The 20,676-nt window shown below is 55.7% G+C and overlaps 1 protein-coding gene across 1 annotated transcript in view; it reads left to right on the top strand.

Annotated features, from left to right (window-relative positions):
* The first annotated feature begins 11,078 nt into the window (after window positions 1-11,078).
* The window catches only part of FANCA (FA complementation group A), a 34,889-nt gene continuing 25,291 nt past the window's right edge, over window positions 11,079-20,676 (top strand). The window contains exons 1-14 of the mRNA XM_037066452.1: window positions 11,079-11,273; window positions 11,672-11,781; window positions 11,938-12,022; window positions 12,610-12,752; window positions 12,867-12,962; window positions 13,942-14,015; window positions 15,574-15,686; window positions 16,112-16,194; window positions 16,695-16,728; window positions 17,177-17,243; window positions 18,831-18,943; window positions 19,718-19,794; window positions 19,983-20,124; window positions 20,471-20,604. Of these exons, the coding sequence (XP_036922347.1) occupies window positions 11,081-11,273; window positions 11,672-11,781; window positions 11,938-12,022; window positions 12,610-12,752; window positions 12,867-12,962; window positions 13,942-14,015; window positions 15,574-15,686; window positions 16,112-16,194; window positions 16,695-16,728; window positions 17,177-17,243; window positions 18,831-18,943; window positions 19,718-19,794; window positions 19,983-20,124; window positions 20,471-20,604 (1,464 nt within the window). The 5' untranslated portion in view covers window positions 11,079-11,080. The remainder of the gene's footprint in view (window positions 11,274-11,671; window positions 11,782-11,937; window positions 12,023-12,609; window positions 12,753-12,866; window positions 12,963-13,941; window positions 14,016-15,573; window positions 15,687-16,111; window positions 16,195-16,694; window positions 16,729-17,176; window positions 17,244-18,830; window positions 18,944-19,717; window positions 19,795-19,982; window positions 20,125-20,470; window positions 20,605-20,676) is intronic.

The following is a 20,676-nucleotide window of genomic DNA, read 5'->3' as shown; positions in this document are numbered from 1 at the left end:
TTCCCTGCCTTCGAAGGGCCTCAGACTCCCCTCTGTGACCACATGTCTTTAGGAGCTCATTTGATGAGCAGGTGTCTTGTTAAGGGCCTCGTGACAACCCACACCTGCTGACCCAGCGGCCTTGGCGGTCACCTGTGTAAGGGTGCAATACCAGTTATGATCTGGCATTGATCATTTAAGTTTTTTAATATACTTTTACATATTTTATTTATTTATTTCTAGAGAGGGGGCAGGGAGGGAGAAAGGAGAGAGAGAGAAACATCAATGTGTGGTTGCCTCTCACGTGGCCCCCACTTGGAACCTGGCCCACAACCCAGGCATGTGCTCCGATGGGGAATCAAACCAGCGACCCTTCAGCTCGCAGCCCGTGCTCAACCCACTGAGCAACACCAGCCAGAGCCGATCATTTGAGTTTGAAAATTAGGTTTTACTTATCTCTTGGCATCTGAAGGTTTGCCCCCCGGCCAGGACCAAAGTGACGGAGCAGAGCACCCCTCACCTCCCCAGATGCCCCTAGAAACGTCTTTTCCTCCCAGGTCACTTACCATACATCTCCCCCCCACCCCACCGAAAAAAGTGCCGCATGAGACCTAGAAATGGCCCTGGAAGGTGAGAAGTGAGCCCAGTCAGGCCTCCGGGGGGTGGTTGTGGCCCAGAAAGGGCCTCCAACTTTGTAGCCTGGATGCCACTGGAGGAGACACGGGTTGGGCTGCCTCCAACAACCAGGGGCACCCAGGTCCAGGCTGGTTGGTGGGAGCGCTGGGGACAGTGATAAGTTCCACCCGTTAGTCACCAGTCAAGTCAGGACAGCTATTTCCTTCCTGAAGCTGGGCCCCAAGCAGCACCCACAGTTTTTATTCATTAGGCTGAGGGCTGTGCCATGAGGTGCCCACACTGGTGAATGGTCGTCCTCTGGGCCACACAGAAAGGGAAGCTTCCGACAGGGGAGCACAGGGCAGGCGCCTGGTGGGGGGGGCATTTATCCATGCTGAATGTGGCAGTGGAGTTAAAACATTTCACTATTCGTCCAAGGAGTGTGATTGGAATCAGAGATACACTGGTTCCTCCATAATTTGAACTTGCCACTCAGGTTTTAGGAATAAACAGTGTCCTTCCAGCCGTTATAAGAGGCCTGGCAGAATCGATCGAGGTCAATCATTAACTCTGCTTGGAAAGCCACGGACCAAGGTCATTTCTGCACCTGCTCCTCAAAACATGTTCTTTGTACTGCACTCCCAGCGCAGGAGGAAGTCCCAGGGGCAGACGTTACCCCTCACTGTTAGGGCTGTGCCTGGGGACGGAATAGGAGCGTTTCGTGCTTGGAGTGCAGGAATCACTTCATCAAGTTTGCACATGGACTCCCGGGTGTCCCTCGCGGGCTGCTGCCCGTCCACGCCCACGCACTGGCTGAGCACCAGCCGTGGATGTCTTAGGCCGGCAGAACAGACCAACTGGCACCCTCCCCTACCCTGTTCTTAGGGGGAGACAGCGCATGGAGCACCTTCCCTACAGGTGGGTGAGGTTCCCAACAGGTGCTGATGTGGAGGGGACCCCACTGGTTGTTTTTCCCGTTCTCTGTGGGGTTCGGAGGAAGCTGTGACTGCTCCTCTCACCTTGGCAATGGGAACAGTGAGCAGTTCCTGGCTGCCCTTGGCCAGGGGTGAAAAAGCTCTGGGGCCCAGACATCCAAGCCTCTTTGCAGACAATGGGAGGTAGCGGACCCTGATTTTAGGCTCCTGGAGGCTGAGAGGATAAGTTCTACCTGGGTCCCCAGGAGCGCCATGGGCAGCACTTGCATAATTCCAGGGGTGGGGTGGGCGGGTGCAGGGCTCCAGGGCCAGAGGGACCACAGGGAGGGCACCATGTTCACTGAGATAGAGGTCACAGTGGTCACATGCATGAGCGGTTGGATGCAAGGTCAAAGACAGTTCAAGATGAGAGGCCGTGGATTCCACTGGCTGCAGGCAGACCGCTCGGCTGTGGAGACGGCAGTGCCAGGCTCTGGTCCCCTCACTGATTCCACTTCAGAGGGAAAAACAGGTCGGCTTCCCTCAGGGGACCCGTGCGGTGAGCAGCCAGGCTCCCAGTGCCAGGACGCAGAGGCCCCTGAATGCCTTCTTTGTCTGGCTCCTTGCGACCAGGCCAGGCTCAGGGGTCCGGAGAAAAAGCTGAAATGTGAGAGGCCGGGGTTTTGTGCTTTAGGTTTATTTTAGGAGAATGATAAAGTCTGTGAATCCCAAGGGTGCTCACAGAGCCAGGCTGTGCCTGAGGGCTGAATGGAAGCCAGAACAGCTCCCAGGGAAGGGCCCTGGAACGCTCGCTGCTGGCTTCTAGGCTGGCAGAGAAGGTGAGGTGGGGCGGGGCTTCCAGACCCCAGCACTGGACTCTGAGGTCCCAGGGCCAGGCCAGGATGACCACCACAGATGCAGGGCTGTCCTGTGTGGGGCCAGCCCAGAAGAGTGGGGCTTAGGGGAGTTATCTGCCCACCCTGGAGTTAAGTGTAGGAAATACCCGGGGACCCGGTTTACTTCCCACTGAAGACATTGGAGGTCATTTAGGAAGTCTGAATGTGTTTTTCCAGTTTTCAGCAGGGAAAGCAGGGTGGGGCACTTTCCAGGTGTGTTACTCACCCACCAGCTATAAGCATCGCTCCCAGCCCCCACCTCCCTGCCAGCCTGCAGTGAAGCCAGTTCCCAGCACAGCTAACAACTCTGTAAAACTGTAGAAATAATGACCAGCCCTGGCTGGTGTAGCTCAGTGGATTGAGCACGGGCCTGCAAACCACACGATCGTGGTTCGATTCCCAGTTGGGGCACATGCCTGGGTTGCAGGCCAGTTCCCAGCAGGGGATTCATGGGAAGCAACCGTGCATTGATGTTTCTCTCCTTCTCTCCTTCCCTTCCACTCTAAAGATGAATAAATAAAATCTTTAAAAAAAAAGAAATAATGACCAATCCATGTTGGCCGATTTGACGAGGTTTGAGGTTCACACACTGGCCTCAGACAGTCCCTGTCACGTGGTCCACTGACTACAAACTCACACGTCCCCTTGTCACACAGAGCGGGTACACCGTCCACCCTGTCCTGTGCTCTGCTCCTCACTCCTCAGCTGGTGGGATCTTGGCATCAGCATGAGTGTGTGCAGCTTCTGTGTCCTGCTGGTGGCCACATCGATGCAGCCCCCGAGGACAGGGTCTTGTTGGCTCAATGGCTGCTGTCCCAAGCACTCTGGGCCCTGTAAGAGAAGCATGGATGTTGGCCTCTACAGGTGGACAGTGTGGATTCTAAGAAACAGACTGTCTGGGTCCACCAATAAACGCTGTCCAACAGCCCTGCACATGGGCTGTGCCCATCCATGGGATCCCAGCGCTCTTCAATGCTTTTTAAAAAACTTCCTCTTTGTTTCCCAGTTTGGGTAATTCCTGTTTTGCTCAACCTGCAACAAAGGCTTTCTTCATCTCTGTCACCATGCTTTGTGTCTTATGGTTTTCCTCTGTCTGTCGGGGGCCTTTCCTACCAGGGACATCAGCATATTAATCGTTGTTGTTCCAATATCTGGGGGATCGCCTGGGGCTGGTTCTTTTATTTGCCTTGTCTTTGAGAGTGGGTTGATTTGGCCCTGGCCAGGTAACTCAGTTTTTTGGAGCACCGTCCTGATACAGCAAGGTCATGGATTTGGGGGTTTGATCCCCACTCAGGGCACATTCAAGAACCAACCAACAAATGCATGAATCAGTTGAACAACAAATCGATGTTTCTCTCTCTCTCTCTAAACATCAATAAAGTTAAATAAAAATGTTTTTAAAAAGAGCGGGTTGATTTTTTTCTTGTGCTTTTTGTTTCTCTCATAATTTTTGATTGAATGTGAAACGTGTGTGGGCCAGAGGGGTCCCAGACGAGCTGTGCTTTTGCATCTTGTGTGCAGAGCGCATCCTGCCCCCCAATCCCCCCCCCCGGTGGTAGGGGACCCTGAGCTCTGGCCTGTTCCCCAAAAGGTCTCACCCAGCAGAGGGTCACCTGGGCACATCACAGTGACACGTTTGGTGATTTTTAACCACTGGGCACCCTCGCTTCTTCTTCCTTGGGAGAGTACAGCGGGGATCGTGACCATGGACCACGACGGCGAGCTCTCGGGGGGGTGAGCGCGTGTGCATGTGGGGATGGCTCCCGGAACCAGCTGCCCCCCAGCAGCTCCACCTGGAATTTGACCTGTTCAGATTCTGGCCCTGGTCTTCCCAGGTTTCTGTCTCTGCGGCCCCCGCCCGGCATCTCCCTCAGTACTGACACCACCCTTCCACCGGCTCATGTCCAGAAACCCCAGACTCTCTCTCACCTGGAAGGTCAACCTTCAACGTAGGAACAGCTACGTCTCTCACCTGCATGACACCCCTCTGGACTAAGCTTCCCGCCCCCCATCTTTTACCTGGTAATCGCCAGAATCCATCTGACTGGCCTCCACGCCCTGACCCTGCCTCCCGGGGTCTTTACGACAAGCTGCATAATGCGGGCATGCACCCACCAGGGGCCGGCTCCAAGGGCACCAGAGCTAAGGTCCTCATGATGCTTACAAGATCCATGTGGACGCCCCCCTTTCTCCCTGCCCCCCATCTTAGTAATCGGACCTTCTCTGTTTTTCTCAGTGCACTAACCACACTATTTATAACTCATTGTCCACCGCTTCCCAGTAGGCAGTGAGCCCTGCCACCACCAGCAGGGACTCTGGCAGGTTTCTCGCTGGTGGGTCCCCAGGGCCCGGACAGTGGTGACCCCGTGCTCTTGGCCTCTCTCAGAGAATCCATCACCTCAAATGACACTATCTGGTGGCTTAAAACAATGGAAATTTATTTTCTTATAATTCTGGAGACCAGAGTCTGAAATCAAGTTTCAGACGGTGCGTGTGAGGCAGGACCGTGCTCCCTGCAGAGGGTCCGGTAGGGAGGGACACTCCTGCCCCTTGCAGGCCGTGGAGCTCCCGGTGTCCTGGGCTGGCGCTGTGCCACACCAGCCTTCTCTCCCCCGTGTCTTCTTTTTGCCTCTGATGACTCTTGCCATTGGATTAAGGCCTTCCTGGATCATCCAGGGTGATCTCTTCTCAAGATTCCATATCCAAACTGGATTTCATCTGCAAAGCCCCTGTTTGCAGGCGAAGTCACCGCAGACACGCCTCTTTGGGGCCACCACTCAGCCCTGTGGTGGGCGAGGCAAAGCTGCCACACATGGACTGGAACCAAGGCCGCACACTGAGCTGTAGCAGTAACACTGCACTCAATGCAAAGGAAGAGAAAGGGGGAAAAGACAGGAAAGCCAGTTATAAAGCGTTTCCCTGATGGAGCAACACCATCGTTACTTTCATCAGAACTTTACTGTTAAGTCCTCCAACATGTGTTTTTAATATTCTGGAATCAGGGTTTCATGAGGGGGTCTGCCCCCTGGGACCAGCGACCTTGCCCATGAACACAGGGCCGGGCTGGGACACAGCACTTCTCAATCTGCATGTCTGTATACTCACTAGTAAAGGTCGGGTGTGGCAAAAAAAATAGAGAGCGGCACTGGCTGGTGTGGCTCAGTGGATTGAGCGCCCGCCTGCAAACTGAAAGGTCACTGGTTCGATTCCCAGTCAGGGCACACGTCTGGGTTGTGGGCCAGGTCTCCATTCAGGGGCGCATGAGAGGCAACCACACATCAGTGTTTTTCTTCCTCTCTTTCTCCCTCCCTTCCCCTCTCTCTTAAATAAATAAATAAAGTCTTAACATTTTAAAGAGCAAATATTAACGTGTGTGTGGTCTTGAGCCAGCAATTCCATGACTTGTAACTCATCCTAAGGCAATAAAGACAAGTCTGCAGACTCAAAGTTGGCACACTTTAAAGAACTCTGGCTTCCCAAGGGGAGTGAGAGGGGATGACTCACACTCAGCAACAGGCTGGTTCCACCGCAGGGGCATCTCAGTGAGGCTTGGAGAGGCAATTAACGAGGCTTCAGGAGAACAGGATTGCTCCGTTGCCAGAGATGCCCATGAATCATTGTAGACGAAAAACACAATTATAATGCAGCAGTTTAAAAAATTGCCAAGGAGACAGCCTGAAAGTAGGCACAGTAAAATATCAATGGAAGTTGTTTCTAGGTGTGATTTTGGGCAAATCAGTGTTTTTCTGTACCTCTAATTTTAGTCGTCATTCAGCATGTGTTTCTGTTTCCGTAGTGGGGGAGAAAGTCCTTCCCATGTTTGAAACAAAGGTCTCGCACCTCCCTTCTGTGCCGGAGTGAGTCAGGGTGGTCGTGTCATGGTGGTGGGGGCATTTTTTGTGCATGGAAGGGTCCTACCTTCTGGACTTGTCACGGTGAGGGGGGCACTTTTGATAACCAAGCCAGGCTCTCCTCACACAGGCCTGAGGCGGTATTCGATGCTTTTATTTTAATCTTTTTTCTATTGATTTTTTAAAAACTTTTTTGGACCAAGAGAGACAGAAACATCAATTTGTTGTTCCAATGTTATTTTTGCATCGCTGGGTGATGCTTGCCTGTGCCCCGACCCGGGATTGAACCTGTGACCTTGCCATATCCAGGTGATGCTCTAACCAACTGAGCTACCAGGACAGTCTTTGGTGTTTTGAATGTTTTCTGCTGCTGAATCAGCTCCCTTCTTTATTTTGGGTCTTTCTAACTAAATCGTCTTTGAAGTGCGAAAGAGTTCCTTGGCTACCTGCCACTGCGGTCCCACCTACAGGCAGGTGACTGACTCTGCCTTCTCCAAGAGCTCCAAGGCCAGCTGGGCCTCCTTGTCCCTCTCAAGGCAGTGGCTGGGACAGGATCCAGAAAGGAAGGGAGTGAGAAGGACGACTCTCCTTTCCTGCCTCACCCCGATTTGGCTCAGCTTTACTGGGGGGCCCTTCAAGCCATTCCCAAGCTCACCACCTCCTTCCAAAGGCAGCCCCAGCATCTGTCTGCACAGCAGGGGATGGGGGCATCAGCACGTTCATGTCCCTGCTTCCCATTTGCCACTGCCATTGATGGGTGACTTTGCTGGGAAGAGCAGAGGCAGTGGGGTTAAGTGAATTGTGTGCGTGTGTGTGCACGCACCCACACACACTAAGCTTTATGGTGTGGCTTCGTGGCTTTGTCTAACTGAGATCCGTGGCGGCCACCTCACAAGGACAACAGCCCCTGCTCCTGCCTGCACCCCTCCCCGCTGCATCCCACGCCCTCCACCTCCAGTTCACAGACTGCTGCTTGAATGGGGGCAGCCCCGGCATTCCTTAGAGGCCCTTCTGGGAAGGGGGCCTGGCAGCACAGGTGTTAGCTGTTGCCAGATGGTGGGCTGTCCAGATGTTGCCCTTGGGGAAGGAGCCTTTAGACGGAAGGGGGTGTCCCCTCACTATTGCATCACCTTGATGGCTCTCAGCCGGCCCTGGGCTCCCGATGAAACACTGAAGGTCACTCTCGACTGTGGGCCAAGTGAGTGCTCTGGACTTTCACACACAGGTCCCCGGGAAACTTGCCAGTATCTGTCAGGCTGGTTTTACAACTGGAGGAACTGAGGCTGGAAGGTTTTCTGTGCCTTGTTTTTCTCCTGAGTAGTCTGGGTGCTTGTGGGAGAGGGTCTCAGGCATTCTACCCTCTGACTCTAATGGCCTCACTTCCTGAGGAAAAGGTCACACCACAGCACCAAGCTCCTTTGCCCGCCTCTTCCTACAGCGCAACCTCGAAGTGCAGAAATGCAGAACATTGGTGTTCTCACGGCAAACCGAACGTGAGCGCTGGCACCATGCACGCAAGGGCCCTGCCTGCCCAGCTGAGGCGGGTGTGGTCCCCAGCCTGCACCCGAGCCCGGCCAGACGGAGCTGGGTGGCCAGTGTGTGGCCCTCGGGTCTGCGCATGCCCCTGGCTCTCTGAGCACAGCGTCCCTCCGAGCTGGACATGTGCTGGCGGGTTTTATGAAGCTCTTTTATACCTTCACTTGGTTAAGGGGAATTTGTGTCTACACTGGAATTTGGCAAGCTTTGGGAGAACACAAGTCTGATTTGATTGCTAATTAAAGTAATTAAAGTAATCAGGGCTCAGTCCTAGTCAGCAGCTTGAGGACGTGAAGAAAGAAAAGTTTTTCATGAAATGACTCATGGCCCAGTGAAAATACTGTTCTCTAAAACTTAATAATTGACTCCCCCCTCAAATAACCTGAAAGGTGCGGAAAACAGGCAGCTCTGGGCGAGGTCTGAGCTCTCTGCTGGAGGCACGGCCCACTGAGAGCCAGAGTGGGAGGGGGCAGGCAGAGCTGATGGCCAGGACCCGTAACGGGACTCTTGGGGCTGCTTGAGAGCAGCTGCCTGCCTGTTTGCTGTGGCTTCCCAGTCATCGTGGAGTGGGAGGTGCTGAAAGAATCCTCATACGGACTTCAGGGGTTCTGACTCGGTGTCCACACCCCACCCCTGGCCCCGAGTGTCTCAGTCACAAACAAGAGCGTGGTTGTGCTGAATGCAGCCTGAGCAGTCAGCACGGCTCGGGGGTGGGTGGACGGTCCAGAGGGGCAGAGAAGGGGCACGTGTACCAGGCACAGGACAACCAGCGCAGAGAGAAGACCCCTTAGTGCTCAGAGCCACTGGGGGTGGGGGTGCATGTGGAGCTGCCTAATGGCCTCTCCTGCCCCCAGGGCTTTGAAGAGCATCCTTGAGATGCCGGCTTTTATGGATTTTCCAGATATGAAAGGCTTTTAGTCACTTTCCAACCGTAGAGCGTGGGAGTCAGAGGCTGTGAGAGACTCACCCTCATCCCCAGTATTTCCTGGCACCTCAGACAATGCCAAGGAAAAGCCCTTCCTGTTTTTTCCTGGTTCTTGCCCATTTCCGTGTACAGTGTCATGAAATAGGGGCCATCCCCCCGTGCGGGGCAGAACGGTCAGGAAGAGGTGAGAAGCAGATGCGGCCAAGGCAGGGAAAAACCTGGATGCTGAGACTGAGTGGGAAGGTGACTTGACTCTTTCAACCCGCTGTGAGATAATGCAGACATACGTTGATCTCCGCCTCAGCCCCACCCTCCAGAACAGGGCAGGCATGGGGGGTTGGAAGCGGAGTTTACGATGGACTGTGCCCACGTGAAGAAGCCTCTATAAAATCCCAAACTTACGGGGCTGCGGAGAGTTCCCAGATCGTGAAACACATCCATCCCAGCTCTATGGAGACAAAGGCCCCAGGACTCGGGACCCTCCTAGACCTCAGCCTGTACCCTTCAGCATATCCTTTAAAAAACTGGTAAATGTCTCCTTGAATTCTGTGTGCTGCTCTAGCAAATTAAGTGAACCTGAGGAGGGGGTTTAGAGACTCCTCAATTTGTTGCCAAATCTGGCAGAGGCTGCAGATAATCTGGGGGCCTATAATTTAGCATTGGTGCCTGAAGTGGAGGCCGTCTAGGGGGATCTGTCTCCGCAAAGATGGTGGCAGGATTGAGTTGAACTGCGGGACACCCAGCTGGTGTCAGCATTGCTTGTTATCGCAGCAAACCCTCCACCAGGAGGATCAGACGTGGTGTCCCTTGTGAAAGTTAAGGAAGCACAGGAGACAGACTCATGTAGGCAGGAAGAATAGGCGCTTTTCCTACTTAGAAAACTGGGTTGTGTGTCTAATTCACCCCTTGGAAGGGCCAGGGGGCTCGGGATGCCTTCCACACGGCGTCTGCCAGTTTGTCTTCTCACGCATGCGTAAAAATGGTGCAAGGTACAACCTGTCAAAAGAAGCCTAGAGAGCTCTCCCGGTTTGCGGTGGCGAGAAAGCCTGTGTCCTTATCTGACAGGCTTCCTACAGTTCATCCTCAGCCCCAGGGCCTGGGGAGCCAGGCAGTCTGCTGCCCTCGCCCAGAGGTTGGTCGGTCAGTGAAGCTCCACGGCCCCCGGTCCGCTGCTGCTCCCCAGCCCCAGGCGGGGTGTGAACTTCGCTGGGTGGCCTCAGCTCTTCTAACCCTGAGCTGCCCTCACTTTGCCTTTTAAGAAAATGTCTTTGATGATCACCAGAGGAGATGCAGAAGAGGCTCTAGGGAGCAAAGTTTATTGTATTCATGAGTCTTAGGGCCTCAGGGGGCAGCGCCAGGGTGGCCAGAAGATGGAAGAAAGGAATGAGGGGAAGGCTAAGGTCACTGCCTTTGTTGGGGGTTTCCATGGGAAAGGCAAGGCTGGGCAGGGGCAACCGCCAGGGCCAGCTACTTCCAAGAAGTCTGGCACCAGACCCGGCGGTGACCGAGGCAGAGCCCTGTGGCCTCCTGGGTTTGGGGCCCAAATGGAGCAGATCCGGCTCTGGATTCCTCCGTCGGCGTATCACTCGCACACTCCCCAGCTCTTTGCGGTCCGCTAAGGATTGGCTAGCCCGGTACAGGCAGTCTCGCTCCAGCTGAAGCTTTTTAAGATGTAAAACCAGAATACAATATCCAGAAAATAAAACATAAGCATATGAAAACATTAAATACAAACTGCATTTGTAGAGTGGAATACTACACAACCAGAAACACGGGTGAGCTTCACCTCCGCACACCAGCCACTGAAGCCTTCAGCCCGGCTCCCCGCCGGGAGGGGGCCTCCCACGGGGCAGTTCTGAGCCCTGGGTTTGCGGCTGGAGGCCGGCGCTGTGCCATCATTCGGGAGCCGGAACCGTGTGGTCACCGAAACGTAAAGTCAAGGGACATTAAGCGTTTAGTTCCTTGGTGTCACTGGCCGCCTCACGAGCTACCTCTTGGGCGGAGGGGACACAGAGCAGGTCTGTCCTTGCAGGTTGTACCGGGTAGCGCCCGCGGGCTGATTTCCCCGTTTACACTTCTGGTCTGAAGCACGCTGCCCACGGTTTTTGGCGTTTCTGGATTTGGGTTTGGCCGTTGCTTCTTCAGGACCAGCTGTGCGTCATTGTTGGCGGGAATAATGCGTGATGCGTGCCGCCGTTTTCTTGTCGGTGGATGCCCTTTTGAATCCGCCCCGCTACACACCAACTCCAATCCCGGGTCCACTTCGCCCGAGTGGCTGTCGTTTCCCTTCCTCCCGCCACCACCAAGATGGCTGCTGTACCAGGTCCCGCCTCGGCGGGGGTGTCGTCGGGCAGCAGCCAGCCAATGGGAAGGCAGCGAGGGCCTCCAGCCAATGGAAAGGCCGCGCTGGTTGCGAGCCAATGGGAAAGCAGCGCGGGCCGGACGCTGGGAGCTGCCGGAGAGTGTGGTGCTCACGCCATGGCTGGTTCCAGCGCGCGGGACACCGCCAAAGACCCCGGGCCCCGGGGCCGCAGGAGGACGTGGGCCGAGCTGCTGAGTACGTGGGCGCAAGGGCCCGGACTGGGCCCCTCCCCGGGCCCCTTCCCGCCGGAGCCTTCCGAGCCGGGGAGGCCAGGGTTTTCCCCCGCGTTGGCTGCTTTGAGCCCGCTCCTACCTCGACCCCGACCCCGACCTTCCTCCTGACCCTGCACACCGAACTCCGGCTCCTCCCAGGGTCGTTGTGTGTCAGACGTAGTGTTGGGAAAGGCAGCCCTGCGAAGGGGTGCGGTCTCCCAAACGGCCCGGGAACGCAGGTAGCTGCGGCGTGTGGCCTTGGTTTCACGCCCGGCCGCGGCCCTCGGTGGGCCCGGGGTCAGGCTCAGGAGGGGGGTGGTGTTGCCAGGGCCCGCTGCTGGGTCCCTGACTGGCGCTCCCTTTGTCCGACCCGGTCCTCAGTGGGCAGGGTCAGGAGGCAGAAGCCTGGTGCTGAACATGGACCGCAGATCCGGGCGGCCGCGGTGCAGCTCCTGAGGCGCCACCTGAACCTGGGCCACCTTCTGCTGGAGGTGAGGAGCCCGGCCTGTGCGGCGGACGGGCTGTGTCCCTGCGGGGCCGGAGGGTCGGGGGCGCCAGCTCCGTGCTGACCGGTGAGGAGCCAACGGGGTGCGCTCACCTTCTGGAGGTGGAGCTGCCGCGCGCTGCCCGGTTTGTGCTGCTTCCAGGTGGGAGGCCCGCCCCCCGCGAAGCTGCGCCCCAGCGCCTGGCCTGACCTGCGGTCGGACCACAGCAACCTTGGCGCCCTGGTCGGTGAGTCACAGCCCACGCCCCCTCTGCGCCGCGTCCCGCCCCAGTGGTCCCATCTCGTCTTTGACGCAGAAGTGATTATAGAAAAACAGGAATTCACAAACAGAGGCTGCTGTAGTTCTCAACTTACTGTGCTCCTTTGAAAAAGTTGGTAAAACTTAAAAAAAAATTAAATGATTTTTTGAGAGACATCAATTTATTGTTTTATCTACTCATGCATTAACTGGTTGACTCTTGTGTGTGCCCTGGCCCGGAGTTGAACCCATGCTCTTGACTTACCTGGATGCTGCTCCAACCATCTGAGCGCGGTCCAGGGCAATAAAGTTCCCTGTCAGAATGCAACTGCCAGCCCCCGTCTGTGTCCCACCAAGCGCACTTCTAGGTGCGCAGCTGTGGGCTGCAGGCGCTCTGACAGCTGCTTCCAACCCAGATGGTCTTCACTCAGCACCTGTGTTTCCCTGGCCTTCAGTTCCTCCCTCTGCAGGCAGGGTTCTGTGGTCCTGCAGCACGGTAGAAAGAAGGCGTTGGAGACTGCAGGCCTTCTGTTTTCGGTGTTGCGGTGTGTCTCCCATGCTTTGTGTTGTCTTCAGGCTCCGCCTTGCGGGATCAGGCCTTGAGGCTGGGGGTTCCAGTGGCAGTCCTGGCCAGCCAGACGGTGGCCTCCGGCATTGTGCAGATCTGCAAGGCACACGCCGAGCCCTCCCTCGGGGTGCTGCTGGACCCGGAGCAGAGAGTAAGGCGTGATGCGGAGACCATGCCGCTCTTCTAAGCTGTTGGGGAAAGTGGGACATTTCCTTAACATTGTCCCAGATGTTTGCCCACTTTTACGAAAGACTTCTCTTTTCAGAAGAAACTGTCTTCCCTGTTGGAGATCACTGGGCAGTTATCGGAGCACAGCATGTTCTCCCGTCTCGCCTTCTGTCAAGAACTGTGGAAAGCACAGGTATCAGCTCCGACTCCTGTGATTGCACCTCTGACACCAGGGCTCTTCCAGTCAGGGTCCTGTTGTTTGGGGGGAGCCACCAGGACCCCCACGTTTCTTTGAGAAGAAAGCCTTCCCACCAAGCACTCCAGCAGGCCCCGAGTGGGGACGTGCTGAGCAGGTGCCTGCGGGCAGGAAGGAAACACTCAGACACCATGTGTGCGTGTGCATAGGGCGCAGCAGGAGTGGGGGCTGCTGGTGGCTGGGGCTGGGAAGGGCATGAGTGGAGGAGGAGTGTGGTCTGTCGCGGTGGGAGCCACTGGAGCAGGGTGACCGAGGGGACTGTGTGTGTCCATGCTGGGGGAGGACAGGAGACAGGGCCCCGGTCACAAAGGGCTGTCCCGTGTTGAAGAGGGAACTGTGTCCTGGATGCTGTGAGGGGCCTTGCAGGAGCCCAAAAAAGAGACTGGCACATTCCTTTGTGATTTGGAGTCTTGTGTTGGCCGTGGTGGAGGAAGGTCTGGAAGTGGGGGAAGCCAGTGACTGGGCAGGTCCTGTCGGAGCCTGCAGGACCCGTGGTGCGGTCGGGCAGGAGAAGGGACAGCTGGCTGCGGGTGTGTCTGCAGGTGTGGTAAGGTTAAAACCGTAGCAGATGAGGCACATTTTAGGCTGTGCTATTACTGTACTTGATTTTCTTTTTTTAAAAAAAATTATCTTTAGAGAGAGAGGAAGGGAAGAAGAAAGAGAGGGAGAGAAACATCAGTGTGTGGTTGCCTCTCATGTGTCCCCTATTGGGAGTCTGACCCGCACCCCAGGCATGTGTCCTGACTGGGAACCAAACCTGTGACCCTTTGGTTTGCGGGCCTGTGCTCAATCCATTGAGCTATAGCAGCCAGGGCCCTGCACTTGGATTTTTGATAGAGCTTGGTGATGAAGACCACAGGCTGAACATTCTGTAGGGAGTGAGTCCGGAAGGACTCAATGCTGTCACTCTCTCCAGGATTCTTTGTTGCTGGAAGCTGTGTGGCGTCTTCACGTACAGAACATCGTGAACCTGCAAGAGCTGCTGGAAAGGTAGTGACGATAGAACATTTCCTTATGTTACGTGACTCTGTGTTCGTGATCTGGTCCTGCGTGACTTAACACATCAAAGCCAAAATCACCTGGAGAGGCTATTACATCCAGTCTTTGAACAACGTGGGTTTTTTTCCCCACCAATAAGTGCAGTTGGCCTCTGTAGCCATTGGTTTTGCATCTGTGGGTTCAACCAAGAGGTTCAAAAACAGAATTCAGTCTGCAGCTGGGAATCTGTGGGTGCAGAGGGCTGGCCGTGGGTGTTCGGTGCCATTTTACGTATGGACTTGAGTATTGCTGGTGAGTCCTGGAGTCAGTCACCTGCAGATACTGAGGGACGATGACTGTATTACATTTTGGGGGAGTCAAAAGTTGTCCAAGGGTCAACTGTATTTTATTATTTAAAGAGAATGTTTTTGTAATTGAAGTCTTATGCACACACTTGGTGATGTTTCCTTTGTAAGATGTATCATGTGGAAATGTGTTTTTAAAAACTAAAAAGACGTTCAGGTAAATGTGGTTTATAGAAAGTGCATAAGGACTTCTGCCCCTTGTAGAGCTCACCAAGGCTGAGAAAGGGGGTTTTACGAGAGAAGCACCGCCTATGAGGATGGGAGGGTGTGGGGAGAGCCGTACTAACAACAAAGGCGATCCCAAGAGGCAGGTGACTGAGCAAACTTGAGACCAGCTTGTGCTGAGCCAGCAGCGTGGGAAGAAGGGAGCCACCTTTCTCCCTAAAAGTCTCAGGGACTCCCGGCCCCAGGTGCCTGTGGATGTGGGGTGGAAGGGGAGAGATTCATGCACTGAAAGCAGGTGCCGGGAGCACTTGACCGTGGGTGGGCCCTGCTTTTCTTCAGGCAGCAGCGGCTGCTCTCCCCCTGGCGGGTGGGGCAGGAGACTGGGGGCTGCGTGTTTGCTCTCTGGTACAGAGAGATGGACTCTTGCTGGGGGACTGTCCGCCAGTCCCCCACAGTGGTGTCTCAAACCACTGGTGATGAGACATATGGGCCCCGTCTGGATTTTAAGTTGGATCTTTATACCAAAAACATTCTGATGAATCAGAGAAGGAAAAAAAACAGCTGAAAGCACTCGAGGGAGTCCTGGAAGGATGTTTTTGTAACCTTGAAGTGGGGGAGGCCTGAATATTCCAATCAAATATGGACAAAGGATTTTAGTCAGTTTCCCAGAGAAGATGGACAGATGGCCAAGCATGTAAAGGGGCTCAGCGCCCATGGTCCTCGGGAGGTTAAGCTGAGAGTGGCCCATCCCCTGGGTGGCAGGCTCTGGCCTGGGACTGCTGCCGTTTTGTGTGATCACGTTGCAACTGAGCTTTCTGCCCCCAGCAGCAGTACGCTACTCCAACAGGTAAACTTGAACACGATCGTTTTTCACATTAGTGAAAAACATGTCGGCGTCCCTGATGGCTTTCCTCGTGAGCTCTGACTTCCTGTTCAGGAAGCTCAGGTGGTTGCCCGAGCTTCCTAGTGAAGTGAGGGGGAGAAGGTGGCCTGGGGGCTGTGGAACAGTGGGGCCAGGTGTGCCGTGTGCTTGTCCCCAGCCACGAGGACACACAGGCAGTGGTGGCGTGGCTCTTCAGGAACGTGCGCTGTCTGTGTGAGCAGACAGAAGAGGCCGGTCCGCACTCGGACATCGCCGGGGCCATGCTCTCTGGTAAGTGCCTCACAGAGGTGGTTCGTGGGTGCAGCTGAGGCCAGCTGTCTGCGATGAGGACCACGGGAAGCAGGACAGGCCCCATGCCATGGCATGGGGATCTCATGTGAAGTCATCTCAGGCCACACCTGTCGCAGGGTGTTTGCATTCAGCCTGAATTGTGTGGAAACTGTGGTAAGTCCGCTTGCTGCCCCGTTGAGCAGGGGCCCCATGGCTCGTGTGTTTAGTTAAAGGTGGGAATTACCACGGGCTAGAAGAGGAGGCAGGAGCCCCCACGAGTGTGGCAGAAAGTGGGTCTGGGGCGGTGCTGAGTGAGTGCATTTCACTCACAGAGGGTGGTTGGGAGACAGAGCAGGTGGGGGCCCCTGTCACTTATAAGATGACTGGTATGGAGTGTGTCAGTACTTCTCTTTTGTGGTTTCCAGATTTTATGCAAGTGTTTGTTTTGAGGGGATTTCAAAAAGACTCGGGTCCTGGAAGAAATGCAGAGGCTGAACGGATGCCCCAGGTAGGAGGAAAGGCGAAGGGGAGTGCCACAGGGTCGCTGGGTTAGCCCCCCACCTGCCATGTCTGTCCTTGGCTGTCCGTGGCCTGGTGACTGGCCTTGCTGTGACCATGAGATGCCTCCACAGTGTTCCTCCCTAGTCCAGCAGGTGTGGGGAATGGGACAGGCTGTGACCTCCCCCGACATTCTTTGGGCCTGTGCTTACAGACAAGGGAAGGGTGCTCTTTACTGGGCACAGCCGAGACCCCACAGCAGGACCCCCTGTGCGGGCAGCATCTGAGCAGTTGGGACATGTGGGAGGCGGGGCTGGGGCCTCAGCAGTCTCAGGACGTCAGGCGGACACTTGCACAGAGTCCGCTGTTCACTCTCTCTGGTTTCCTTGTTGGGGTAACACACAGACCCAAGGAACCCTTAGCAGTGCCCCTCTTTGAAAAGTCCGAATTGTGTGTGGCGCTCGCATGATGCGCGGGCGTGACTGAGCGAGGGGCTCCGTCTGTCCGCAGATCGCTGCCGCTGTGCTGCGGGGGATGCTGCTGTGTGAGTGCACTGCCCGGGCCCCAGAGGGGGGTCTCCTCCACCCCTGCCTGTCCGTCTCCAGGGCTTCACCTGCTTGCAGGTGTCCCATAGGGTCCTTGTACCGGAACACCCCTCCTGTGGGTGTAATTTGGCATAAACTTATCCCCCCTTTTCTCTTGGCTCAGTTCCTCAGCGCTGTGAGTGGCTGATTGTGTTTATGGTGAACTTGGGAACATTTCATTGTCTGCATATTGTGACTGGTTTAAAGGCATCACTGAGCGATTCACTTCAAAGCCTCAAGGCCTTGTGCCGTCTGGGGTTTGGGTGGCCCGGGAGGTCTGTACCTTGGAAGTGAGGGGCTCCCACCAGAGCCGCCTGCCTTGTGCGGAAGCACTCGGTCAGGGGTGGTTTCTGGTGGGCTGGGACGGCGGGCTGATGCCTGCGCTCTGCTCCCCACGGCCGGCGGCAGTGGCATTGGAAGCCTTGGCGGACGGCGTGCAGGAGGAGTCCGTATCGCACAAGGCCGCACGGTGCTGGTATGTTCCTGGGGAGCCTTGGGGGGGTCCCGCTGGGGTAGAAGCCCTAGGTGTTTTAGGCACCCCAAAGTACTGACGGGGGCTCCTGAGCACGTGGGCACTGCCCTCGTGTCTGCGTCAGGAGAGGTGATGGCAGCGAAGCACAGGAACCCGGGTCCCCTGCCCCCTCTCTGGGCCCCTTGTTCCTCCGGGCACAGGCTCTCGCTGGTCGCGGCACCCCTCTTCCTGCCCTGCCCTCCCTGCCCTCTAGGGGCTTCCTGCAGCACACAGCGGGCCATCGCCTGCACCTAAGCCAGGGCCCCCGCCGAGACCCCAAGTGGCCCCAGGTCGGCCACACTGGCTTTGTCTCTCTGGCTCTGGAGCTGCATGTGGACACTCTGGGTTGGGCCTGGGGATCGACTCTGTCCTGGGAAACCCGAGAGTTTCCCAGCATCTCCCTGCGCTTTATTTTGCTCTAGTTCTCAAATACTTTATAGTTCTCAACTGTGCTGTATCATTCACTACTTCTTATTACTTATTTTTTATCCTCATCTGAGGACATTTTCTCTTTCAGAAAGAGAGGAAGTGGGGGGAGAAACATTAACGTGAGAGAGAAGCATCGATCAGTTGCCTTCTTGTACGTGCCCTGACCAGGGCTAGAACCTGCAACCTGGGTGTGTGCCTTGACCGGGTATGACGCTCCAACCAACTGAGCCACACCGGCCAAACTTGGTTCCTTACCTTGTGGAAACAGTGAAAATACCGCTTTGGTCTCTAAATTTTACACATTTTGTAATATGCCTAGATAGCACAAACTCATGGCCTGGGTGTCAGATAACGATCACCAGTCTGTTTTTAAAACTTTAAATTAGTTGCCAATGCTTGCACTGAAATCAGATACCCCGCCAGCTGGGATTGGCGCGCTGGGACCCCACCCCACAGGAAGGAGCAGGCCCCCAGGCCCTGTGTTCTCCCTTCTGCCCGCCGTGCCCCCGTCGTACGTGTGGCTCTGGCTGTGCACCTACCTTCGGGGACCCTCAGTCCCCCCACGAGGAATCAGCGGGGCTGACCCTGGCACATGCCCCGCATCGGCCCTGGTCACTCTCCGTCCCTCCTCACCTGTCAGCTGACGTCCTGCTCCCTCTGAGGGAGGGCCGTCCCTCCTCCCTGCTCCCGTCCCAGGACACGGTTGGCTGAGTGTGAGCACCTGTATGTGCCAGGCCCTGTGCCAGACCCTTCTCATGAGTTTGGTGTAACCCTGCTGCCTGGCCCCGTCTCACAGAAGGGGAAATAGGCTTTGCAGCGTTGGTGGCTTGCTGGGGCCTGGTCCTCAGGCCCAACCCTTGCTCACCTCTGACCTCCTGCCTCTTCTTGGCTTGTCTGTTGCCTGCCTGTGGTTTTCTCTCGTTGAAACTACGCTCCCCAGGATTCTGTGGCACCATGGTCTGGCGGAGTGTCTCAGGGTGGCGGGAAGGGCTGCCTGTGAGCCACTGAGCTGGCAGTCGGGACCTGATGGTCCTGGCCTGCTTTGCTGGACAGAATGCTTTGATGAGCCATCGAGGTTGTAGGGACATTAGGACCCTGGGCATCTTTCTGCTCCGTTTGCAGGTTCAGTGGGTTCAGTGGACACACGCTTCGCAGTATAATTTCGACAGATTCTCCAAAGAGGTTTTTCAGACACACGCTGACTCAGATCCTCACCCACAAACCTGTGCTGAAAGGTGGGGACCACCGTGGCCTCCCTTGGTGGGAGCTTGGGCCCCATGTTAACACTCTCAGACACTTTGAGGTCAAGAAGGACACTATCGTTATCTAGCCTTTGGTTTGAAAGTATTGTTTTCATAAAGGAAATTTAGAATTAAAGAAGTGTGTGGGGGGAAACTGTTATTCTTCTTGTCACCAAAATAGAAATGTCTTGAGTATGAAATCTGTTTTTCCTGGGTCTTTAAAAACATAGTTATACTTTTAAATTCCAAGGTTCTGCTTCAAGATGCATATGTCTCAAGAAAACCGTGTGATAGCTTGAGGAAATGCTCTGGTGTTCCTCCTGCTACTGCATGTGCTAGGCTGGTGGCACCAGTCGGGACCAATGGAAGGGCATGCCTCGCCCCCGGAGCCGCCTCTGTGCTGCGGTCCATCCTGGGCAGGTCCTAGAGTGGGACTCAGGCCGGCGTCCATCCCCCGGACCCGCCCCAGCCTGCCGCCACACAGTACCCCCTCACTGCTCACTTACCGGCAGTTACAGCTTAGAAGCAGCTGAGCTGAAGTGCAGCTGACAGATTAGAGAACTTTCATAGCAAATGTAAAGGGACGTTTATATTTGGGCCAAAGAGACATTTTGTAACAGACATGGCTAACAAATAGGAAAATGGTGAACTTCACTGATGAAAAGATGCCAATTAAAACAAGGTAGTTTTTTGACGTTGTAGCTTTAGAACACAGCTTTTTGCTGATTGCCAGTTGACGTTTTTTGTCTGTTCTTCCTCCTGGTGAAGTCTCCGATGCTGTTCACATGCAGAGGGAGTGGAGCTTCGCGAGAACCCACCCTCTGCTCACCGGCCTCTACCGCAGGGTGAGTTGAAGGGCAGATGAGAGGCCGTCTTAGCTCTCTGGCAGAGCGCTGAGGCTCCAGTCCGCACGGAGGGAGGCCCGTGCTCTCCGCACGGCCGTCAGCCAGTGCTGCAGAGAGGGGGGCTCAGGCGTGTCCTGCTCCTGCCCCGCAGCGGTTTTGCTCCGACAGCCCAGGCGCTTTGTTTTCAGCTCTTCGTGCTCCTGAGTCCGGAGGAGCTGGTGGGCCACTTGCAGGACGTTCTGGAGACGCACGAGGTGAACTGGCAGCATGTGCTGTCCTGCGTGTCCACGGTGGTGGTCTGCTTCCCTGGAGCACAGCAGCTGGTGACTGGTGCGCTCTGGGGGGCATCCTGTGTGTGCGTGTGTGTGCGTGTGCGTGTGTGTGCGCGTGTGCAAGTGACAGGCATGTTGATGGCCAAACCCCAGCATTTGGGGTGAGCCTGTGGGTGGAGATAGTGTCCATCTCAGTGAGGACAGATGTCCTCCCCTGCCCGAAAGTGCCCTGTGTCCAGTGCCCTTGGGCTCTGCCGCTGCTCCTCAGCCTCGGGCAGTTGCTGCTTGGCTCCTCTGATCCGTTCCCAGGCCCTCGAAGTCGTGTGGGGCCTGCAGGTCGTGAGGGGGCACTTGCTCCCTGGTAGGACATACACCTTTTATTTTTCCCCGTTATTCCTGCCTAGACTGGGTGGCCCGTCTGCTGGCCCGTGCGTTTGAGAGCTTCGACCTGGACAGCATGGTCACCGTGTTCCTGGTCGTGCGGCAGGCTGCGCTGGAGGGCCCCGCCGTGTTCCCGCCCTACGCAGACTGGTTCCAGGTGCGTTGCCTTTGCTGACCTGCTGGTGCTCCCAGTAGGTTGTTGGCACATCCCCAACCTGTTGCGAGAATG

This window comes from Sturnira hondurensis, unplaced genomic scaffold (assembly GCF_014824575.4).
Source record: "Sturnira hondurensis isolate 20B ecotype Veracruz unplaced genomic scaffold, ASM1482457v3 Scaffold0016617, whole genome shotgun sequence".
Lineage (NCBI taxonomy): Eukaryota > Metazoa > Chordata > Mammalia > Chiroptera > Phyllostomidae > Sturnira > Sturnira hondurensis.
The sequence above is the reverse complement of the archived record's forward strand: the minus strand, read 5'-3'. Positions and strand labels throughout refer to the sequence as shown.